This window comes from Protopterus annectens, chromosome 6.part0 (genome assembly GCF_019279795.1).
Source record: "Protopterus annectens isolate FY-2018-M chromosome 6.part0, PAN1.0, whole genome shotgun sequence".
NCBI lineage: Eukaryota > Metazoa > Chordata > Ceratodontiformes > Protopteridae > Protopterus > Protopterus annectens.
Genome location: NC_056737.1, coordinates 522,695,264 through 522,716,974, shown reverse-complemented (window position 1 = coordinate 522,716,974; position 21,711 = coordinate 522,695,264). Strand labels below are relative to the sequence as shown.

Here is a 21,711-nt window from a genome sequence, read left to right as displayed (position 1 = left end):
CACTGACCACATATGAAGGCAAGAAAAGAGCCCATGTATAATACTACTGGACGCCCATTCTCAATATTTTCTTTATGGTGAGGCAGCTTTCTACGGTGGGACTTCAACCATAAAATTACAAAGATTTTGATTTGTTATAGCATGTGTCAGTTTAATTAAAAGTTATTTGGTTGCAATACAGATGAGGTTATGTTCATCTAAGCAACAGTAGGCAGTCCTGTACATGAAAAGATTTCTCTATAACAAAAAATTACTTCTTGACTTTATATAGTACTACATTTACATTGTTGTATGTACCTCACAAGAGGTGGTTAAGAAAAGAGGTCACTAGCTATTGTGTGGTCACATAATAATTGAGAGACACAATGCTTAATCTATGATACTTTTACTGTAGATCTGTACTTAAGCCCCATCTTTACTAAATGGCTACTTACCCACACCTGCCCCTCTACCAGGAGCCTATAACCTGGGAACTATAGACCCATAAGCCTAACAAGCCTTATCTGCAAGGCCATGCAAAGAATCATCATGGACCTTATCAACAAAGACCTAGGCGACCTTCAAACTCTTGACCCGACCCAGTCTGGCTTCGTTAACAGTATATTATGCTTACTAAACCTGGTGGACTTCAAGAATGTCACCAAAGCCCTAGGCAAAGGCAAAACAGTACATACTACCTATCTTGACTTAACCAAGGCTTTTGACAATCACCCACTCAGATATCATTGAGAAACTCTCCCAGCTAGGCATTAACCCATACATCACTAGATGGATAGTCAACTGGCTCACCAACAGAACACATACTGTCAAAGTTGGGGACTCCACCTCAACCAGTAGACCACTTACCAGTGGCATATCACAAAGATCTGTGCTGGGCCCTCTACTGTTTGGAATTTATTCTCGGAAGACTGGGTGAAAGTAGATGGCCTGTGGCTTACCAAGGTCACTAACAACTGCAAACTGGAAGCAATCATCAAGACCCCAAATGATGTTAACATATTACAAAAGGTGTTAACAGACAAATGAGTGCTTCCAAATAAAACTAAATGCAAAAAAGTGCATTATCATCCCCTCTGGCAAAGAGGAAGTCACTGCAAATTAGAATATTGACAGCAATCCCCTAAGCTCAAACCCAGTGGTGTGAGACTTCAGAACACAGGTTGACAGCAATATAAACTTCCATCACCATGTGCCCACAGTGTTAAGAAAACCTTCTAGGTTATGCATCTTATAAGTAAAGGCATTGTATCGGAGACTAAGTATATTATAACCTCTCTGTACTTGACCCCGATCAGACAACTAATAGAGTACAACGCTCCCTTTTGCATGTACCTCTCTAGACACCTGCAGCAGCTAGACAGACCACAGAGGTTTCTCACCGAGAAAATTCAGGGCATCCAAAACATGACCTACATGGAAAGACAAAGCCCTGTCACTGTACTCTTTACCCTACAGGCTGTAGAGAGGTGACTTAAGCCCAGCGTACAAAACAATCTCTGACCCTGACCAAATGGTAATGCTGCACATCTGCAAATCAAATGTGACCTCAACCTAGCCTGTGACATTAACAGAACATGGGGAGAGACAGATACATCTCCCAGAGACTGCTGCTCCTCTGGAATAAACTCCCAATTCCTCAATGACCCTATTCAAGTGCAGCCTAGACAATTGGATGGGAGACCATAAATTCACCCCGGGGATGGCACCTATGTCCCTCACGGACAGGGGCAGTTGGTGTTGATCTTAGACTTGCTCTACAAATAACCATCTAACCAAGGTCAATTAGGGAACATGGGTATAATATTGGCTAGGCTTGTAAAGGCCCTAGGGCCATTAGCCTAGTTACCTCCTATGAACCAATGTCACCACATGATGAACATTATGCTGCAGAAGGGGTGTGGCTGATTCTTTCCTACTGCCTGCAGTCTTAATGCTGAACATATATTTTCTTGACAGTGGAATTTCTCTCAATCAATAAGTGCAGGTGATGGTGGGCAGGTGGGCAAGCCGTCAACACAATCTTTACGCTAAAGTTGTTCCTAAGGGCCTCTCTCGAAGATGTCATCTTGCTCTCCTGCACAATTTTTAACTTAGCTATACAAAGATGATCCAAATTGTTGGACTAACTCTTTCCCATCTGGAGCTCAAAGAAACCGAACATCTTTACTTTAAGCAACCCTTTGCAATTAGTGAAGCACTTCATTACATTTGTCTTGTGCAGCTTTTCTAAAAATCCCAAGCTCCCACACTTGGCGTGCACACATCCCATCTTTAACACACACATCATTCTTATGCTAGGGCTATGAATATGGTAAGGTCCTGGATCTGTAATTTCTAGCCTGTTACTTAATTCAGATCTCCTAACACACAACACTAGAAAGTTCCCACTTCTGCTGTTTAAAAAACTTAAAGCCTTCCAAAAGTGCCAACCATGTTAGAGAAAAAGAACATAAAAATGACAGCTGTTAAGTTCAACCACTTAAACAGTGTAAGTGTCAAACAGAAAAGCTTAAAAGCCTTCAATGTCCATAGCTTAGCAGCAATGATAACGAATGGCTTGGAGGTTTACCTACATATATCTTGCATCAGCACAAAACACAACAGGTAAGGCACCCACAGTCCAGAACTAATCATATCTGCAACTTCAGGAGGCAGTACCACACCTAAATGTGCAATCCATGCTGTTAACTTTTCTTGCTGAAATCTACTGCTGTATGCATAAACAAAAAAATGGATTACCTGTTAGAAGGTGGAGGCTGCTGTACCTGTGGTCCACGTCCTGCCTGTGCCACTGGTTTAGTAAGGCCCAGCATATCCTGTTAATTGAATATTTTTTTTTGTTACATTACTTTCTTTAAGAATTCAGTTATATTTTAAGAACACTATTTTGCCATTCATTTTTAAACATGTATTTACAATTTAATACCAGTAAAAAAATAAGCTGGTATATTCAAAGACCATTGAATATATAGATATTAGAATGTTTGTGCAACTACAGCAATCACTAGCATCTGTAATAACAAAAGGGCAGTACAAGTTTCAATCAGGTTCTCAGATCTTGAAGATGATAGTAATGCAAGTTTTAATACAAAAAATGTTTTTTGGAAAGAAGCTGCCAGAGCAAGTCTAAAATATAGTATTAAATTCCATGCTGATCCCTTCTGCATGTAAGCTTTTTATCTAGCTCACACACAAATGAGACAACTTTCCTAAAGATGCAGTCCCTACAGACCTTCAATTTTGTTTTATGTCACAAAGAGAAACTAAATGACTAATGAATAAACCCTGTAAAATCAAATTCAAAACAAGAAATGTGAGATAAACCAGCATTGCTGTAGAAAAATCCCTCAAGCAGCTATTTGAGTTTTTGCATAATTATGATCCATCTTCAATCAACAGGGCTCGTGCAACAGATATATACAATAAAGAACACAGACCAGGATGGTAAAACCTCCAAAAATAAAACAAAACTGATAAAAAAAACAAACAAAAAAAAAACACAAGAGATAAAACAAAAAATGGAGTTCTATGACTAAATACCATTTGAGAAAATAGAACAAAAAGAACATGTCCTCTAGATCAGAAGATTTTTTAGGTGTCATGTCAGAAGTAAAGAAGGTTGAGGAAGCAGACATCTTGCCACTCTATAACTAGACCTTTTAATAGACAGCCTCACTTCCTTCCTTCTGGTGAGTGGATAAACATGCTGCTCACAAGTGACCACTTTCAGACGTGACCTAGACCATATAAGATGATGATAAAACTGATTAAAAAACAGCTTTTATTTATTTACTTAGGTTCATAGATTAGTACTAGGCTAACTACCCTTGTGGCCATTTTAAACCTAGCCAATTGCCCAATGTGAGAATCAAACCCTGCACCTTGTGTCTGTAAGGTAAACACCTTAACCATTATGCCAACCTCCCACCCCTTATTTTACTTATTAAACTGGTTAGTGGAAGGATCCAGTTAGGTCCTTTTCAACCTGGGGCGAAAGCGCCAAGTCTGTTTTTACTATTATTATTCTCCACACTAAAGCATTTTTCTTCCCTTTTTCTGGTGCCTTTCTGTGCTTTTGAACTTGATCGGCCTTTTCAGCTACAATCCAGTCCACAAGGTAAAAAATAAAATATTTAGCAGCTATATTATGAAATATACAGTAGCAAGTCACTGGAAGTAGATAGTTATACACTTGGGCAACCATTAAAGTCCTACTGTAAAAATAGTAAAAAGGAAAACTTTAAGCCCAGACAACCGATTGTCATATAATACTCTGAACATAAGTGCATGTTATATTATATATGTTCATAGGAACTTTCCAACTATTTCAAAAACGTTCATGTATAAGATTGTCACGGACTAAAAAGTTAATGCAATAAAATAGCTTTTTGAATCAAACAGGATAAAATAAAATCACTAAGAGGATCAAGATAAACAGTTAATACACAAAATCAAGACACAATTAAGAAAACAAAGGAGAGAGAAAATATCAAAACTGAAGAAAATTCACACAAGTAAGAGTGAACTATTTAGATAATTACCACTGCTGGATATGTGGATTCTCTCTAGCACAAAGACTGACTGAAGAACTATTGTACATATTACAGGCAGCATATATATGCATCACTCATTTCCTATGGTATATGCCACTACGGTCAGGAAACACTTTAGTACCCAGCATATCAGATTCTAGTCTATCCTGTGTGAACTGCTATTCTGCTCAAAGTTTAAATGTTTTTCTGCTTGCAAGTTAGTAATAAAGCATTTTATAACTTTGTTTACATCAAATGGTTATACCACCGTTTTTTTTTTTTTTTTGGGTAGTCTTAAAACTAAACAGCAATACTTAAAAAGTAAATCCACAATACTCAGTCAACTTCTCCAGTACTTGGGTTGTTAACTGATCTTAAGCCATCCAGGTCAGAATCAGGGCTTTATCCCACTGCACTACAGTACCAACAGACTCAAATTATAAGTTATGTACTTACCATAACTTGGCATCTGTGTTGTGCATTTTCATTCTTCTTCACCAATGGAATCGGGTCCAATTCTCAGATCCAACTCAGCTGCATACACAAGACTTTGGATCCAGCTCACGAGCTCCATGCTCAACCTATAATGCTCTATTCTATCCCCAACACCTCAGATCAAGTTTGCTGCCTAATCTCCCAGTTTGTAACAGAGATAGATATAGACATAAGAAAAGTCAGGGCTCAAACCTGAAAGATGGGGGATGGATGGGAGGGAAGGTGAGGAAGAATGAAAATAGACAACCCTGATGCCAACTTAATGATATATACATAAATTATAAATCTGATGTGGTCCTTTTCACTCTTCCTCACCAATGGGACAAAATCCCCACCAAAGTAGTCCTCGGGAGGCCCACATGGAAGGACATACCGGAGCACTGTCGAACCAAATGAAGCTCTGCTTCTGGAGACCATGTCTAATTTGCAATGTGTAACAAAAGTATGGGTCTTTGACCAAGTGACTGCAGCACAAATAACATCAATGGAAGTCCTTGACCAAAACGCAAATGAAGTAGTCATAGACTGGGTGGAGTGAGCTCTTGGGGGTCATGTCAAATGTAGTCCTTTTTGAGGATAAAGCAGTGAAATGCAATCAGAGTAATCCATTTGGCTAGTATAATTTTAGATACTGCCCGACCCAAGCAGTTAGGGTAAAAGGATACAAACAGCTGATCAGACTTCCTGAACTGCCTTGTCCTGTGAAGATAAAAAGTAATTTTCTGTTCACATCTATGTATTCTCCCTTATTTGCAAATTTTGGAAAGAAGACTGGTAATTGTATGGACTGGTTAATGCTACTTTCCATCGCACTTTAGGAAGAAAGAAAGAAAGGGTTGGTCCATAGATACACCCCGTCCTTATGAAAAATAATGTAAGGAGGCTTAGCTAACGGGGCCTGGAGCTCAGACATTCTTTTTGTTGAAGTAATACCTACTAAGATCACCTTCAAAGAAAGAAACTTCATATCGCATTTGTCTGCAGGTTCAAAGGTTTCTGAGTTAATCCCTGAAGGACCACAGTAAGGTCCCAAGGAGAAGGGTCCTTTATTGGGGGGTCTGAGGAGAAAGACCCCTTCATGAAGGCTCTACACAATCTGGATGAAGCCAGAGAAAAGGATTTGTTTTCAGAATGGAAACTAGAAATCACTGCCAACTGAAGCTTAACTGTAGAAAAACTAGCTCCTTCTTTAAAATAGTTGTTAGAAAGAGAAGAATGGCTAAAATTGGTGCTGAAAAAGGGGTTGATATTCTGGTTTGAGGCCCAAAGAGAACATCTTTTCCATTTGCTTCTGTAGACTTTCTTAATAGAAGCCTTCTGGAAAGCTAAGATGATCTCATGGACTGAGGAAACAAGTCTGGACTGCCTATTACTGGAAGTGGAGAAACCATGCAGTTAGCTTGAGTGTATGGAGACTGGGGTGTGAATTCTCAATGGATGAGACAGGTGATCCTGAGTGGGTTCCAGTATCCATGGAAGATATTCTCAAGTGAGACTGTAGGAAGGGGAACCATACCTGTCGAGGCCAGAAGGGGGCAATGAGAACGACTGAGCTCTTCAGCCTGCTTGCTTTCTGTAAGAACTTTGGAATCAGAGGAAGAGGACAGTAGGAATACAGGAGACCTAGGAGCCAATCGTGAATCACAGCATCTCTCGGTGACCCCCCACCCCGGAACGGAGATCAGAGCAAAGTACTTGTTGTTGAGGGGTGAGGCAAATAAGTCGTAGCAAGGCTGGCCCCAGCAGCTGAAGATCATATTCGCTACTGATTAATTAAAAGACCACTTGTGAGGCATCAAAATAGATCTGCCTGTCCGCTAGTGCACTAGTGTTCTCTGGGATGTGCATTGCAATGAGAATGCAGTCAGAAGCAATCGCCCATTCCCAACCCTGCCTCTCTGCACATTGGATAAGACTGGGTTCCCCCTTGCTTGTTGAAGTACCAGACTACTGACATGCTGTCTGTTTGAATTGCAATAGTCCCTAGAAGAAGAATGTCTTGAAATGCTTGCAAAGCTAGAAGGACTGCTCTCATCTCTAGTATGATGATATGCAACTTGGTCTCCAGAGGGGACCACATGCCTTAGACCATCTTTCCCAAGAAATGCTCCACCTCCACCCCCAGATGGGAAGCATCCGTAGTCACTGCGGCAACTGGGGGCGGAAGGGTGAAAAGTCTCCCGAGAAATATGTCGTTGGACTGAATACACCAACAAATATGACGTATGCATATTGGAGCAAGTCTTATGGGAAACAATAGGGGCTGATAAAGCATGGACCACTGTACCGCCAAGGTCCACTGAAGAATTCACATAAAGAATCGTGCTAGAGGAACTAGAATTATGGCAGCTGACACTAACCCAAGAGCTTGTAGTACTAATCTTGCTGGAGGAGACGGGTGAGCTAGTATAGCCCAAACCTGATGTCTCAAATTTGTGATGTGATGGAGAGGTAAGGATGCCACCAGAGTTGAAGTATCCAAGAGAGTCCCTATGAATTCCAGGGTGTGTACCAGGACTAGGTTTGACTTGGCATGGTTTACTGAGATGCCAAAAGTGCTGGAAACCTGGAGCAAGTAGTCCCTGGATTGTAAGAGCTGATGACTGGATGGGACAGTGAGGAGCTAATCGTCGAGATATGGAAACACCTGGAATTCCTTGAGTCTCAGGTGAGCTGCCACGACTGCCATGCATTTGGTAAACACCCTGGGGGTAGTGATGAGTTCAAAGGGCAGTGCTCTGAATTGGTAATGATTGGCTCCCAGGCAAAAGCATAGATGTCTCCTGGATTGCCTGTCTATTTTTATGTGATAGTATGCATCCTGGAGATCTATAAAGCACATCCAATCATCCTTGAGCAGAATAGGCAGGGTGAACTGAACGGTTACCATGCAGAACTTAGTCTTCCTTACATACTGGCTCAACTTGGCACTAAAAAAAAAGCACGAGTAATTTCCAAATCCTACATGATCAGTGAGACCTCCTGGATGACTCTTTTCTGTAGCAACTTTTGTATTCCTTGTGTTTCAGCTTTCCTCTTACTGGGTGGAACATCGGGAAGTTTCCTCTTTTGGATAATAGGAGGAAAGGAAAATGGCACCTAGTAACCTCTGGATACAATTCTTAGCACCAATTAATTTTTTGTGATACCAGTCCAGGCATCTAGGTGCAAAGAGAAACAACCGCCGACTGCCTCCAGAGTTGGACAGTCAGGCAGTGCTTCAGAAGAGCTGATAGGACCCATTGGAAAACGAATCTCTGAAGCCCTAGTCTTTGGCCCCCTCTGCCTCAAGAGCAATATCTTCCATTAAAATTTCCTCCTCTATCTCTGGAGGAATTATCCCTATGCGAATCCTAGAAAGGTCTCAGAGACTTTCGGAATGACATTGTCTTATCACCTCATTGGTTTCTAGAGAAGGTTCATTGAGGAGTAGAAAACTTGATTCCTACTGCAGACAGAGTCCTTCCCTCTTGTTCTCTGTGGGTAAGCGTGTCTTTAACTGATAGCTCAAACAAGGAAGTACCATCAAAGGGGGCACTGAAAAATGATGTCTTGAAGGGCTCTGCAAAATCGCATAGCCGCATCCATGCATGTCTCCTTATGGCTATGCCTGAACTGGCTGCTCATGAGGTACCTTCCACTGCATGGGAGATAAGCCTTATTGATGGATTAGAAATGGAAAGCAGATTGGCTAGTTGAGAAGAAGTCTTTTTGAAATCCTCTGTAGGCATGGACTCAGAGATTGTTTGATAATTCCTTAGCCAAATCTCTCTGTAGCAAAGTGAAGTGTGCCAAGTAGTTTACCAACCTCAGCATGAACGTAGCTGAGGCATATACTCGCTTCCTACATCTATCCATCGCACGCATGGACTCTCTGTTTGGTGAATGGACAGAAGAGCTCTGCTCAGCTAGTTCCTTCTTGATAGCTGCCGTCACCACTACAGCATCAGCTGGGACTCCCTTACTCCAGTGAGGTCTATTAGCAGGAGGAACCAGAAATCTGTCCAGGCACTTGGGAATAGGCTTGACAGTGTCTGGTTTCTTCCAAGCCCAGTGAGAAACCAATTCAATCAGGTCATCCTCCAGGGGGGGAGGGGGGTTGCACAAGGCATAGATGGTCCAAAACCGAAAGCCTACAGAAACACTGATTCTTCAGGAGAAGAGATTGGGAAGACCAGACACCCTCTAGTTTGAAGATTTCAAGGATATCTCCAAAGGAGATGTCATCATGTGATGATCTGGGGGATCCTTCTCCCTTATCAAAATCAGTGTCTTCTGTGAGAGACTCCATGGGCAAGTCTATGTTCCTCCTCTCACACGTCCTCTTCCGAGGAACCTCCTCCGTGAGATGTTCAGGAAAGGTATCAGAAGATGGGGAAAACACCTCTAAAGGAAGTGTCTGGAGACTTCATGGAACTGGCTTGTCCCTGTGGAATAAGTCTGATGGGCTCAATGCTCAAAATCAAAGATGGGAGATGGTTAGGATCAGAGATGAGACATAACAGTTCTCTGAAGACAGAAAGTCCTTTCTACCATCCTGAATGCCAAAGGACCAGAGAAAACATTTCTCCCCCTCCTCAGAGCCAAAGCCTTCATGGAAGGTAGGTCGGGGCCACCCCAGGATACGAATCTCATGGGGAGAATCGGATCTGAGCTGTCCAGGGCCGAGGCTCCAACAATAAGGGATGGATTCAACAAATTTGGAGCTAAAACCAACCTCTCGGACCCAATACCCACTCTGATCTAAGGGTATCAGAGCAGAACTGGTCAGGGACATTGTCAGAATCAAAGAAGGTACTTTCCTTGGATCTGACACTGAACCTCTCAAGGATCTCGTATCCTGGGACTCCGAAACCACCAGTCAGATTGGAGAAGGAGACAGAATGGACTTAGCAGGTGCACTCAAGGATCCAGGAGGGGGGACAGCTGATAAAATCCCCCCCATATGGATCAGAGCCTTGAGAAATTTCTGCATCATCCTATCCACATCTGCCTCTGACAAACTCCTCAAAGACCTGGACAATGCTGTGGATAATGGTCTAGAGTGTTTCTTTGGAGTCCAAAAAAGTTGAGTGGGCAGGGAAGGAGAAACAGGTTTCAGTGCGTACTCTGGAGTACAACTTCCATCAGTTGAACTGGTTCTCAGATCCAAAGACTTAGGATCCAAAAAAGAAGTAGATGGCAAGGGAGAAATGACCATAGGAGATGAACCTTTCAGATCCGATGAAGGCTTTGATTCCAAGGGCAGCCCAAGAGGTTTCGGATCCAAGGTGGTCAGATCTGAAAATTTTCTAATCTTTTCTAGCAGCTCCAAAAAAGCCCTTGAGGACTTATGAGGAGATCTCGTCCTGACATCCGAAGAAACTGGTACGGGTATTTTAGAGAGGGTTCGAGTCCCAGAAGAAGCAGGTAGCAACCCTTTTAAAATCAGTTTATTGCACCTGTCTGACAATGCCCTGGGATTGAAGATGGTGCAAATGGGATAAGATGAGTCAGGATGATCTGGTCCTGTGCAATACACGCATTTCTTGTAAGCGTCTGAATTTGGGATCTTATGGCCACAAGAAGTGCACTTTTTGAAGCTAGTTGATTTCTTCAACATGGTCAGTGAGAAAAGAACAGCTAACCAATAAAGAAAGCTCACAATAAACAAAATATTAAATAACAGTTTTAACAACAGCCTAAGAAAGGAAAGGGGAAAGGAATATCCACTATGGTATACTGGAGAATACCTAAAGTGCAAAGTGGTAAGGAAAGGAGAAGTACCAAAATGATACCAAGACTACTCAAACTGAGTAGAAGTCAAGACGAAAGAGAGAAGAGATCCCGACGCTAGCAAAAAAACTTTAGAGAGAAGAAATGGATAAAAAAAGTTAAAATTTTAAAGAAAAAAAGAAGCAAGTTTTAGGAATACATTGTAATTATTATAAGAAAAAGACTAGGTGTTGGGGATAAAATAGAGCATTATGGATACAGGGAGGAGCTCAAGAGCTGGATTTGAATTCTTTTGTATGCAGCAGAGTCAGCTCAGAGGATCGGATCCAAACCCACTGGGGAGGAAGAATGAAAAGGACAACATCAGAACAGTAATTTTAAGGTCTCAAGTACACTTTGCAGATCTACATCTAGGGAGGAAACCTGAGAAATGTTCACTTACAGGATTAGAACTCAAGATCCACACTGCGTGAGGGGTTGAAATGGAATCTGTTATAAGAGCATTATGTCACAGCAAGTCGTCTTATTAAGCACACCCACCAACAACACTCAGGGTTTCTGAAATATCAAGCTGTGAAAGGCAGACAGGAATGACCCCACTGACCCATCAAGAGGGATGACTAACTACAGAATGAAGGTATTCCTACTGTGTGCTCAAAGCTTTACAGTGTGGGTACTGCAAAAGCAAAAAAATAAAGTGAGACTGTGGGAGCATATACCAAGTTCAAGATTCATGCATTTTGAAAACTTTCCCTTTCTCTGAGGTACAGTGATTCAGAGTCAGTATGTATAAAGTAGCAGGGGTGTGAAATATTCAGCAGGGTTTACCCCCTTTTGCAAAAAATGATTTTAATGTTTAACAGCAAGTTTCAGACTTTACAGTTTAATTTTTCTGAGTTTTGTGACTCACAATGTAGAGTCTTGAAAATCCAAAAGGCCATGCAGACAAAAGCTACCAAACCCACAACATGTACAACACCAAGGAAATTAAGGAAAGCAATCTCACTTGTACTAATTATACTATTATGTAAGTCTCCACGTCAGAACTACAAGACCCAACACTGCTGTTCCTGATTGAAAACTGAAAACTTCAATTTTGAGCTTTGCTGTTTTCCTACCTTCGCCTCCTGATGTGCAGGGATACACCTCCACATTCCTGCTACTTATATAAATTAACTGTGGGATTTCTGCAACTTAGTGCGGTGGGCATTTTCAGAGATAGTGCAGTTTCAGAATTATAATATGTTCTCCTTATTTGCACTTACATTCTGAAACTGCAGTCCTTAGACTTTCATTGGGCACTCTAATAAACTTCTACTGCTGTAGTGACTATACTTCCCCAACTCTACTATGCATATATGTTCATAGGCAAGTACCGCGCTAGCTGCCCTTGCAGGCCATTTTAAGCCTAGCCAACTTCCCATTTTGTGCTTGAAATAATATTTGGTAATAGATTGCCTTACCTATCCCCTGGTCGATGATTACATATTACCCCTAATGAGAATAACTGGGATCATACCATAGAAAATTTGAGAGGATCCGTGCATTGCATAAAGCATTTAGGAGCTGACTCAGTCTATTAGTAATACAGAGAACAGTCCTAGGGTAAATTTACTGTTTCCCATCCATAGATCTAAATTGCACTTGAATATCAACACAGATGAACTTTGTTTTATGTAAATGGAGAGTCTGTTCCAGAGCTGCTGGAATATACCTCTCCCTCCAAACCATTCTGCTGATGTTGCAGAAGAGATTTAGATCCCTAGACAAACTATTTCTGATGCCATTTGACTTTCTGATGTGAAGTAAATCCATCAGTAATGGGTTGGGGAACTCCTTGTATGCCAGACACAGGTCAAGTTTTAGCAGTCATAGGAGGTTACTAGGTTAACGCCCCTGGGGCCCTTACAAGCCTAGCCAAGTTCAACCCTTGTTCCCTAAAGGGCCTACAGATATGGTCAGTGATTACAAGCCAATCTAAATCAGCACCAAATGTCCCTATTCAAGAGGGTCATGGGTAAAACCCCTGAGGTGAAATTGTAGTTTCCCATCCAATTGGCCAAGTTATGCTTAAATAGGGTCAACGAGGGGCTCTATTTAACTTGAACTGAAGTTTGTTCCAGACAAGAGGTAACCTCTGTGAGACATGTCTGTGTCTCCAGTAAGTCCTGTTGATGTCACAGGGTAGATTAAGGTCCCTAGAGCTAGTGAATCACGTACCATTTGATTTACAAATGTGCAGTGCAGCCATTAAAACAGGATCAGAAGTCACTCTGTATGCAAGGCACAGGTCACCTCTGAGTAGTCTGTATGATAAAGAATATAGTGATAGTGGTTTCAGTCTGTCCGTGTATGACTTGTGCTGAAGACCCTGTATTTTCTTCGTGAGAAACATTTGAGGTCTCTCTAGTTGCTGTAGGTACCTGGTAAGTTACAAACCCAAAGGGGGCATTGTACTCTATTACTGGCCTGATGAGGGAAGAGTAGGGGGAAGGGGTTATAACCTGTTTTTTGGAAGCTATGCCCTTGTTTTATAAAGTGAGCACCATAAAAGGCCTTCCTAACCACTGTGGAGTCATGGTGATCAAAGGTAAGGTTTCTGTCAACCTGTGTGCCCAAATCTCTCACTACTGACTTAAAGCTTAGTGTGTTGCTATTAATATGGTAATATGCAGGAACATCGCCCTTGCAAAAGGGGATGATAAACTCAATCCAAAAAAATGCATTAAGTCCATGACTTTGGCACCAATCATTCGTTTGAGTTAGCCCTTCTTGTAGAATGTTGACATCATTTGGGGACTCGATGACTGCACACAGTTTGCAGTCATCAGCAAACTTTGCCAGCCACAAACCTTTTGTTTTTGCCTCTACTTCCAAGAGTCCAAACAATAGGGGCCCCAGCACCAATCCCTGTGGAACATCACTGGTAAAGGGTCTGCTGCTGAAGGTGGAATCCCCTATTTTGACTGTATGTGTTCTGTCGGTGAGCCATTTTGCAACCCACCTGGCAATATATGGGTTGATCCCCAGCTGTGTTGAGTTTTTCAATGATGCCTGAGTGGGGGATTGTGTCAAAGGCCTTGGCTAAGTCTAGCTAGGCCATATATAAAGATTTTCCCTCGTCCAGGGCTCTGGTGACATTCTCAAAAACGTCTACCAGGTTCAACAGCCACGATCTGCCCTTCACAAAACTAAACTGGGTCGAGTCAAGCATTTGAAGGCTTCCTATAACGTTGTTGATAAGGTCCATGATAATTCTCTCCATGGACTTGCAGACAGGGCTGGTTAGGCATATAGGTCTATAGTTCCCAGGGTTGGTGGATGTACCCAATTTGTGCAAGGGGATAACAGTAGTTTTCCATTCTGCAGGGACAAACCTAGTGCTTTGGCTGTGGTTTGAGAGAGTACTCAAAGATGTTGCTAACTCCTGTTTTCAACCATTTAGAATGCAGCCTGGGATGTTATCAGGTCCCATACAGGCTGTGTTTTTGGTTTTGGAGAGAGTGGTTAAGACCTACTCTTTTAAAGATACTAGGTGGGGAACAGGTAGTAGGTATGTTCTGAGGTATATGTGGCTGGGACGGGGGGAGAAGTTTTCACTGAATCTGTCTGCTAGTAGGTTGGCTATTTCTACAGGTTCAGTATATGTGGTGCCATTCACCACAAATTCAGCACAAATCTGGGCTTTTCCTTTAAGGTTTCGGATGTAGCTAAAGAATGCCTTATGGTTATCTTTAGCCAGGGATTCTAATTTAGATTTGTAGTTAGCTTTAGAGGACTTTACAAGATGTCTTATTTGCTTGTTCAAACTGAGAAAAGTGTGCTTACAATTCTGAGACCATTACTTCATGTATTTATGAAAGATGTCCACCAGGCAGGCTTGTTTTTTTTTCTCAAGTATCTTGCTTTGGTCCTATCAGGTACAGCTGAGTCAATACAACTATACAAATGTTTATACGGAGAACTGGTGTATATCCCAGCAGTATATTGGTCCTTGACATCATTGGGGACAGGAGCTTTGAAGTTGTTAATACCATCTCTTAAGAGACTGCAATTGGCTTTAGAGAAATTTTTTAGACTAATTTCTCTGGGGAGGGGGGTCTTGATGTAATCATTACTTCAAATGAGACTGACTTATGATCAGACTTCACCAGGGAAGGCCACATACTTGTGGTGATACACCAATCTCCCATGTTGGTTGAGTACTAGATCAAGAATGTTTGGGCCCCTTGTGGTGGTGCAAACTAGTTGTTCCAAGGACAACACAGTCCAAGAACCTTTGGACGAGTGTCTTAGCACTTGTATAAATTTACCCGATCTATGGGTGGGTAGTTAAAAGTCACCTATAAACAGGGGTTTGTAGTTTGAGCAACTCAAGTAGATCCAAGTAGGCAGTGTGGATATCATGGTTTATGGAGGGGGACCTGTAGCTGACAATAACTTGGAGAAGGGTCTTTCTTGCAGTCATCTGTACTTGGGAGTAACTCTGGGGAATCGTTCTGTTTAATTAATATAGAAATGTATTTATCTTTCATGAAAATTGATACTCCTCCACCTTTAGTTCTCATATGTTCATTTTGTGGTCTGAACATGTGGAAGGCATTATAATCCAACATGGCCAGGGTGCTCTTCGAGGCCTTGAAGCAGGTCTCTGACTGCACAGACATCTGCATCTTCCAAAGTGAGGAATGCTTCCAGTGACTGCAGTTTCAGATTTAAACTCCTGGCATTTAGCAACACAACCTTGAGGCTGATTTTTGAGGATATAAGAACAAAATTCCCTACGTAAAAGTAACAATTAAAAAGGTCACTATGGGGAGGCAAGAGCCTTAACCAGTAACCTAAAGTAAAGAGGTGACAGATATAGACCATCTCTGACAAAGCATCATAGTCTACCAACCATATCTTCCCAGGCTGACAGGTACTGGATCCCCTTGGAATGACACCAGAAACTAAGCCAACTGTTGAAGTCATTTATTTGTCTGTATTGTGGCATCATTCTAAGTGAAGGTATAATGTTGATTAAGACTAGGGACATACCTGCCTGGGACACATATTCAGAGAGTTCAGTCATGTCTCTCTTTGTATAGTCCAGAGAGGTACACCTCAGATTGTTCACACCAACATGGACTATGATAGAGTCATAACAGTACCTGCTGCTGAGAGACCTGAGTGCATGCATGATGTGGCGGATCCTAGCAACTGACAGACAGCTGACTCACTTTTTCCTTATCCAACCTGGTGAGTGGGGCATCTATGTGTCTCACAATGGAGTCACCTATGATCAAAACATTAGATTTTGTGTTTTGCCTCACAAGCTTGTTAGGTGAGACACTGGTGCATGTGTTTTTGTGTGTACTGTGTTCAGCTGGTAGTGAATTATGTGAAGCATTTTTACGTTTGGGAGGTCTCAGATTTTTAGGTAGGCTTCTGATGAGTACCTCCGCATATCTGGGTTTAGGTCTGTGCATGTGGTTGGCGAATTGTGTGAGATCACACCTCCTTAGTATGTGATATGCTGATTTGTGAGCAAGAAAGCATAAATTCTAGATTCTTAACAGAGATGATTATCTCACATAATGAATTTGTGTGACATAGAAATAAAGGGTTGTCACTGAACATGAGGCAATTGCTACACTGCCTCAGGATCCCCATGTCAACCAGGAAGGCTGGAGAAACTGTGGGAAACTGTCCATCCATGATACTAGGTATTGTACTGTGGTCAGTAGTGGGGAAAGGACTAGAAGGTCAAGAGTATGACTGAGGGACTAGGAGAAGTTATAAGCTACAAGAGGCTAAGAGGGTGAGTCTTGTTTTGATAACTCAGAGGCTCAGCTGGTTTCTCTGGGCAGTGAAGCACAACAGCGAGAAACCTCAGATGGAACCACAAGCAGTTGACTAAGGAAAATGTATCTGTCTAGGACTTTGCATCTATAACCACCAATGGTAACCATCACTGAGCAGTAGTGTGCAATGGTGCACACCACACAAACGTGGGCAATACATAGCAATGAAATTAAATGGATTTAAAACACTCTAACTAATGACAGCACACAAGACTGGGCCCTGGGCCACCCATTACCATTCAGGTGGGTCTTTAGCTACACTCTTCTCTCACTAGGGTGCAGGGGAGGCCCTCTTTTGAGAAGGAAAGCTGGATTAGTACTCAGAAACTGCAAAAATAGTCTGGGTCCAGCAAATCTGAACAAAGTCTATGCTAGGCTAAAAAAGTGCAGCTAACAGCAAAACAGAGTTCAAAAATAGCAACCCACAGTAAAAAAAAAACAGTACAAGAAATGCAGAACAAGTAAAATTGTACTTATTTTGCAGTAGAAAGCAGTGGATGCTTCAGATAACACAGCAGATCAGTTGCAAATTGTTTAGCTCTGTACAGCTCTGGTAAACTGAGGATATGAGGTACTGTGACGGGGCTTTGAGTCGGTCCATGTACAATATTTTGTTTAGGCCTTGAATCCTTTTAATGAGATATCTCTGTGGGCATTCCAGTTGTTGCATGTGTGTGGTTAGATACATGCCAAAGGGGGCATTATATTCAATGACTGGCCTAATGAGGACTGCACAAAGGGGAACAATGACATCCCTCGGGGGCATATTATCAATGTGGTAGTTCCCTAGGGTAAATGCCTTCAATACAATAATGCATTTATTGGCATTTAGTTTCAGTGCATGAATTTTAGCAGCAGTTATTTATTTGAGACATACCTGCTTGCAAGATGACCAAGTCATTTGGGGATTCAATGACTGCTCCTAGCTTGCAGTCATCTGCAAACTTAGTCAGCCAGAGCCCTTTGGCATTGACTTTTACTTCAGAAAAGTAGATGCCAAATAGGAGAGTTCTCAGCACAGAACCCTGGGGGACTCAAAGAGTGACTGGTCTTTTGTGAACATAAATTCCCCTATTTTGATTATCTGCATCCTATCTGTGAGTCAGATGGCAGTCCTACAGGTGACACAGGAGCTTATTTCCAGTTTATTTAGTTTTTCTACAATGAAAGTGGAGAATTGTGTCAAAAGCACTGGCCAGATCGAGGTATGTAGAGCACTGGCCAGGTTGAGATCTGTAGTGTGTACCATTCTGCCTTCATCCATTACTCTGGTGACCTTTTCCAAAAAATCCAACAGGTTGAGTAGGTATGACCTGCCCCTGACAAATCCAAACAGACGGGTCCAGTGTTTGGAGGTTCCCTATGTCCTGTATGAGAAATTCCATGAAAAGTCTTTCCATGGCTTTACATGTGAGGCTGGTCAGACTTACAGGTCTGTACTTGCTTAGGTCTGTGGAAGGTCCTCCCTTATGCAGGGAGAATGACTGTAGCTGTTCTCCATTTGCATGACACAAAACCTCTATGGCAGCAGAGAATGAACAGTGTTGTTAGAGGTGTGGCTAAATTGTGCTTCATGCTATTTACAATGCATCCAGAAATATTGTCAGAACCCATCGATGCAGTACTTTTAGCTTTTGATAGCACTTTTAGGACTTGGTCTTGTGTGATAGCTGGAGGAGAGTCTGTTTCAGGTATATCTTGAGGGACAGATGGAGGTGAGAGAGGGGTAAAGTTAGAGCTATATTTATCTGCTAGTAGGTTTAGTATATCTTCAGCCTCAGTGTAGGTGACATTGTTCACAATCAGCTCAGTGCATTGCTGTGTTGTGCCTTCAATATTACAAACATAAAGAATAGTTACGTAAAATCTTACCATAACCATAGATGTCCTTCTCTTCCATGTTGCAGTAGTCTACTTGTGGGATTTCCTGCCCTCAGGTGATTCGTACGTCAACTCCTATATAAAAGCTTCAGCTTGAGTGTTGCAGCTGCATGGGGCATCACATATAAGGCCATAAACCAGGGGCCTTAAATGTGACGTCTGCATGCACAATCTTCAGAACTTGAAGCTCAGCAGGTAGATTAGAAGGTCCAGTAGGAGAAGATGCCAGTGGTGTCAGGTATGGGACCCTGGAGTCCTTCTGTAGTATACATTAAGTCCAGGGTGATGCTGGGATGAAAGGAAAATGATGAGGGTGTTATTGGTGGGTGGGAAGGAATACTGCAACATGGAAGAAAAGGGCATCTATGGTTATGGTAAGATTTTACACAACTATTCTATGTCCTTCTATTCCTATATTGCAGTATTCTAGTTGTGGGAGAATACCACAGCTTAGTTGGATGAGATTGTGGCAGATGCAGAAGAGGATTCTACAAAGCCCTGTAGGATTGCCCTGGCGAATCCTGCACGTGCTCTGGAGACTTGGTCTAGCTTGTAATGTTTGGTGAAAGTGTGGATAGTGGACCATGTGGCTGCTTCCATAATGGAAGCCATGACCAGACCGTTTAGGAAAGTCTTGGAGGCGGCCATTGCCCTTGTGGAATGGGCATTTACTCCTACTGTTTTTTTTTTTCCATGGTGGGAGTAGCAAAGACAGATGGCTTTCCTAATCCAATATGCGATGGTTTGTTTGGAGACTGCCTTGCCCAATGCTTTGTGATGGAAGGAAACAAAGAGTTGTTTAGATTTCCTAATAGATTTAGTTTTGTCCAGGTAAAATCTTAGTTGCCTGTGTACATCCAGGGAGTGGAGTATCCTCTCCCCTTCATTTGTGTGACAGGGAAAGAAGGTGGGCAGGAGGAAAGAGACAAATTATTGACCACCTTGGGCAAAAATGGGGGTTAGTTCTCAGGGTAACCCTATCCTTGTGGAACGCCATAAGGGGCAAGCCATTAAGGCTTGCAGCTCTGAAACCCTTCTGGCTGATGTGATAGCCACAAGAAGGACTGTTTTCTATGTGCATATCTGAAGGGAAGCTGTCCTAGCCGGTTCGAATGGGTGCTGGGTAAGCTTTTCCAGGATGTAGTTCAGGTCCCAGGGTGGGCGGAGATCTAATGTGTAACACACCTTTAAGGAAGAGTTTTATGTCGAGCCTGGCAAGCAAGAGGCAAGCAGGCTGATATTGCAGAAAGGTGTACTTTCACTAAAGAATAGGAAAGTCCACTTTTTATCAGCTGACACACATAAGTAAGAACGAGAGGGGGATCAGCAATGCAAGGGTCCCTTACCTTGTCAAGACACCACTTAGAAAATCTTTCCCATTTAGCTAGGTATGATTTTCTTGTTGTAGGTTTCCTGGCCTCCCTCAGGACTGAAATCACACTCTCTGAGTAGTGGTGTCTAAATGGGATCAAAAGGTTATCACCCACAGTGTCAGGGACAACATCTCCCAGTGTGTGTGTAGAGGAGAGTTCCTTTTTCTTGCGTCAGGAGGTCCACCTTATAGGGTAAACTTGTATTGATTTCCCTTGGCTTGATTGTGAAGTAGGGGGAACCAGTGCTGCCTTGGCCATTAGGAAGTCACCAACAAGCATTTCAGTTTGTCCTTCCTGATTTTCAGGACTTTCTGAATCAGTGGGAAGGGGGAAGAGGCATAAAGAAACTTCCCCTCCCAGGAGATGTTGAAAGCATCTACTCTCCAGGCTAGAGGAGAGTGGGTCTTTGAGCAGAAGGTCTGCAACTGCCTGTTCTGGGGGGAGGAAAACAGGTCTATTTGAGGAGTGCCCCACCGGTGGACTATATCTAGGAAGACAGTCCTGTCCAGCATCCATTCGTGTTGTGGAGAGGATGTCCTGCTTAGGAGATCTGCTTGCTTGCTTGTTGTCCTGGGAGGGGATGTAGGTTGCCTGCAGGGACAAGTTGTGGTGAGAGGCTAGATCCCATACCAGCAGAGTTAGACTGCACAGCTTATATGCCCTTGTCCCTCCCTGTCTGTTGAGGTTCCACATTACAGTGGTACGGTCTGTTATTATGAGAAGGACCCCTTGTAGAAGCAGAGGGGTAAATGTTTTTAGAGCTAAGAAGGCTGCTGTCATTTCTCTGACATTGATGTGTTTGGCTTTCAAGGAAGGGTGCCAGCTTGCTTGAACCCTGTAGGATGCCATTGTTGCACCCCAGCCTGAATCTGAGGCATCTGTATGCATTACTTGGGTTGGGGGAGGTGGGCTGGAGCAGAAGGCCCGGGTTTTGCTGGACTTGTTGGATCCACCAGCTGATTTCTTTCTTTAGACAGGGAAGGAGGGGGATTACTTGTTCAAAGTGATTCAGGTGCTGGAACCAAATGTTCTTGAGGTACCACTGTAGCTTGTGCATATGCATTCTGGCCAGTGGTAGCATAGGGATGGTCATGGGATGGTTGCTGCCATTAAGCCCAGGAGTCAAAGGAATTGCCTTGCAGTTACTGTCTGAGAGAGTAGAAGCTCCTTGAAGTGGGAGGTCAGGGATGGTACCTTGTCCTGTGGGGGAAAGGCCTTCATTCTGTCTGCTCGGATTCTGCAACCCAGGAAAATCTTGTCCTGGTCTAGGTTCAAGGAGGATTTGGGAAGGTTGAGAGTGAACCCTAGATTTTGCAGAAGGGACATGGTGAAGTGCAGATGATTTGAGAGGGTATCTTTTGACTCTGCCATTATTAGGATGTCATCCAGATAGGGGTAAATTTGAATTCCCTGAGTTCTGCAGAAGGCAATGGTTGGGGCCATACATTTTGCGAACATTCTGGGAGCAGTGGACAAACCAAAGTGCAAAGCAGTAAATTGAAAATGAAAGGAGGGCCCAGAGAAATGCAGGAATCTTTTGTGGGAAGCTCTGATGGGTATGTGTAGGTATGCCTCTTTTAGGTTCAAGTCGGCCATGAAAGCTTTGGCTGGTATGAGAGGAAGCAGGGTTCATAGGTATGTACTAGGCTATTGGCCCTAGGGCTTATATAAGCCTAGCCAAATGGTACCCTGGCTTTTGCCACCCAAGAAAATTATTTTCCTTTGCCCCTGTCAAGCAGAGCCACAGAAGTGATCCCTGGGGTGAATTTCCTATCTCCCATACAATCATCAAGTTTTTCTTGAAGACTGTTAATGAGCTTTGTTTGATACAGATAGGTAGTTTGTTCCAGAGTATGGGAAGTCTCTGGG

At 42.6% G+C, this 21,711-nt stretch overlaps 1 protein-coding gene across 1 annotated transcript in view; it reads right to left on the bottom strand.

Moving 5' to 3' along the window:
- The window catches only part of SEC23A (SEC23 homolog A, COPII coat complex component), a 1,400,163-nt gene that overhangs the window by 860,607 nt on the left and 517,845 nt on the right, over positions 1-21,711 (bottom strand). The window contains exon 6 of the mRNA XM_044074240.1: positions 2,740-2,816. Within this exon, the coding sequence (XP_043930175.1) occupies positions 2,740-2,816 (77 nt within the window). The remainder of the gene's footprint in view (positions 1-2,739; positions 2,817-21,711) is intronic.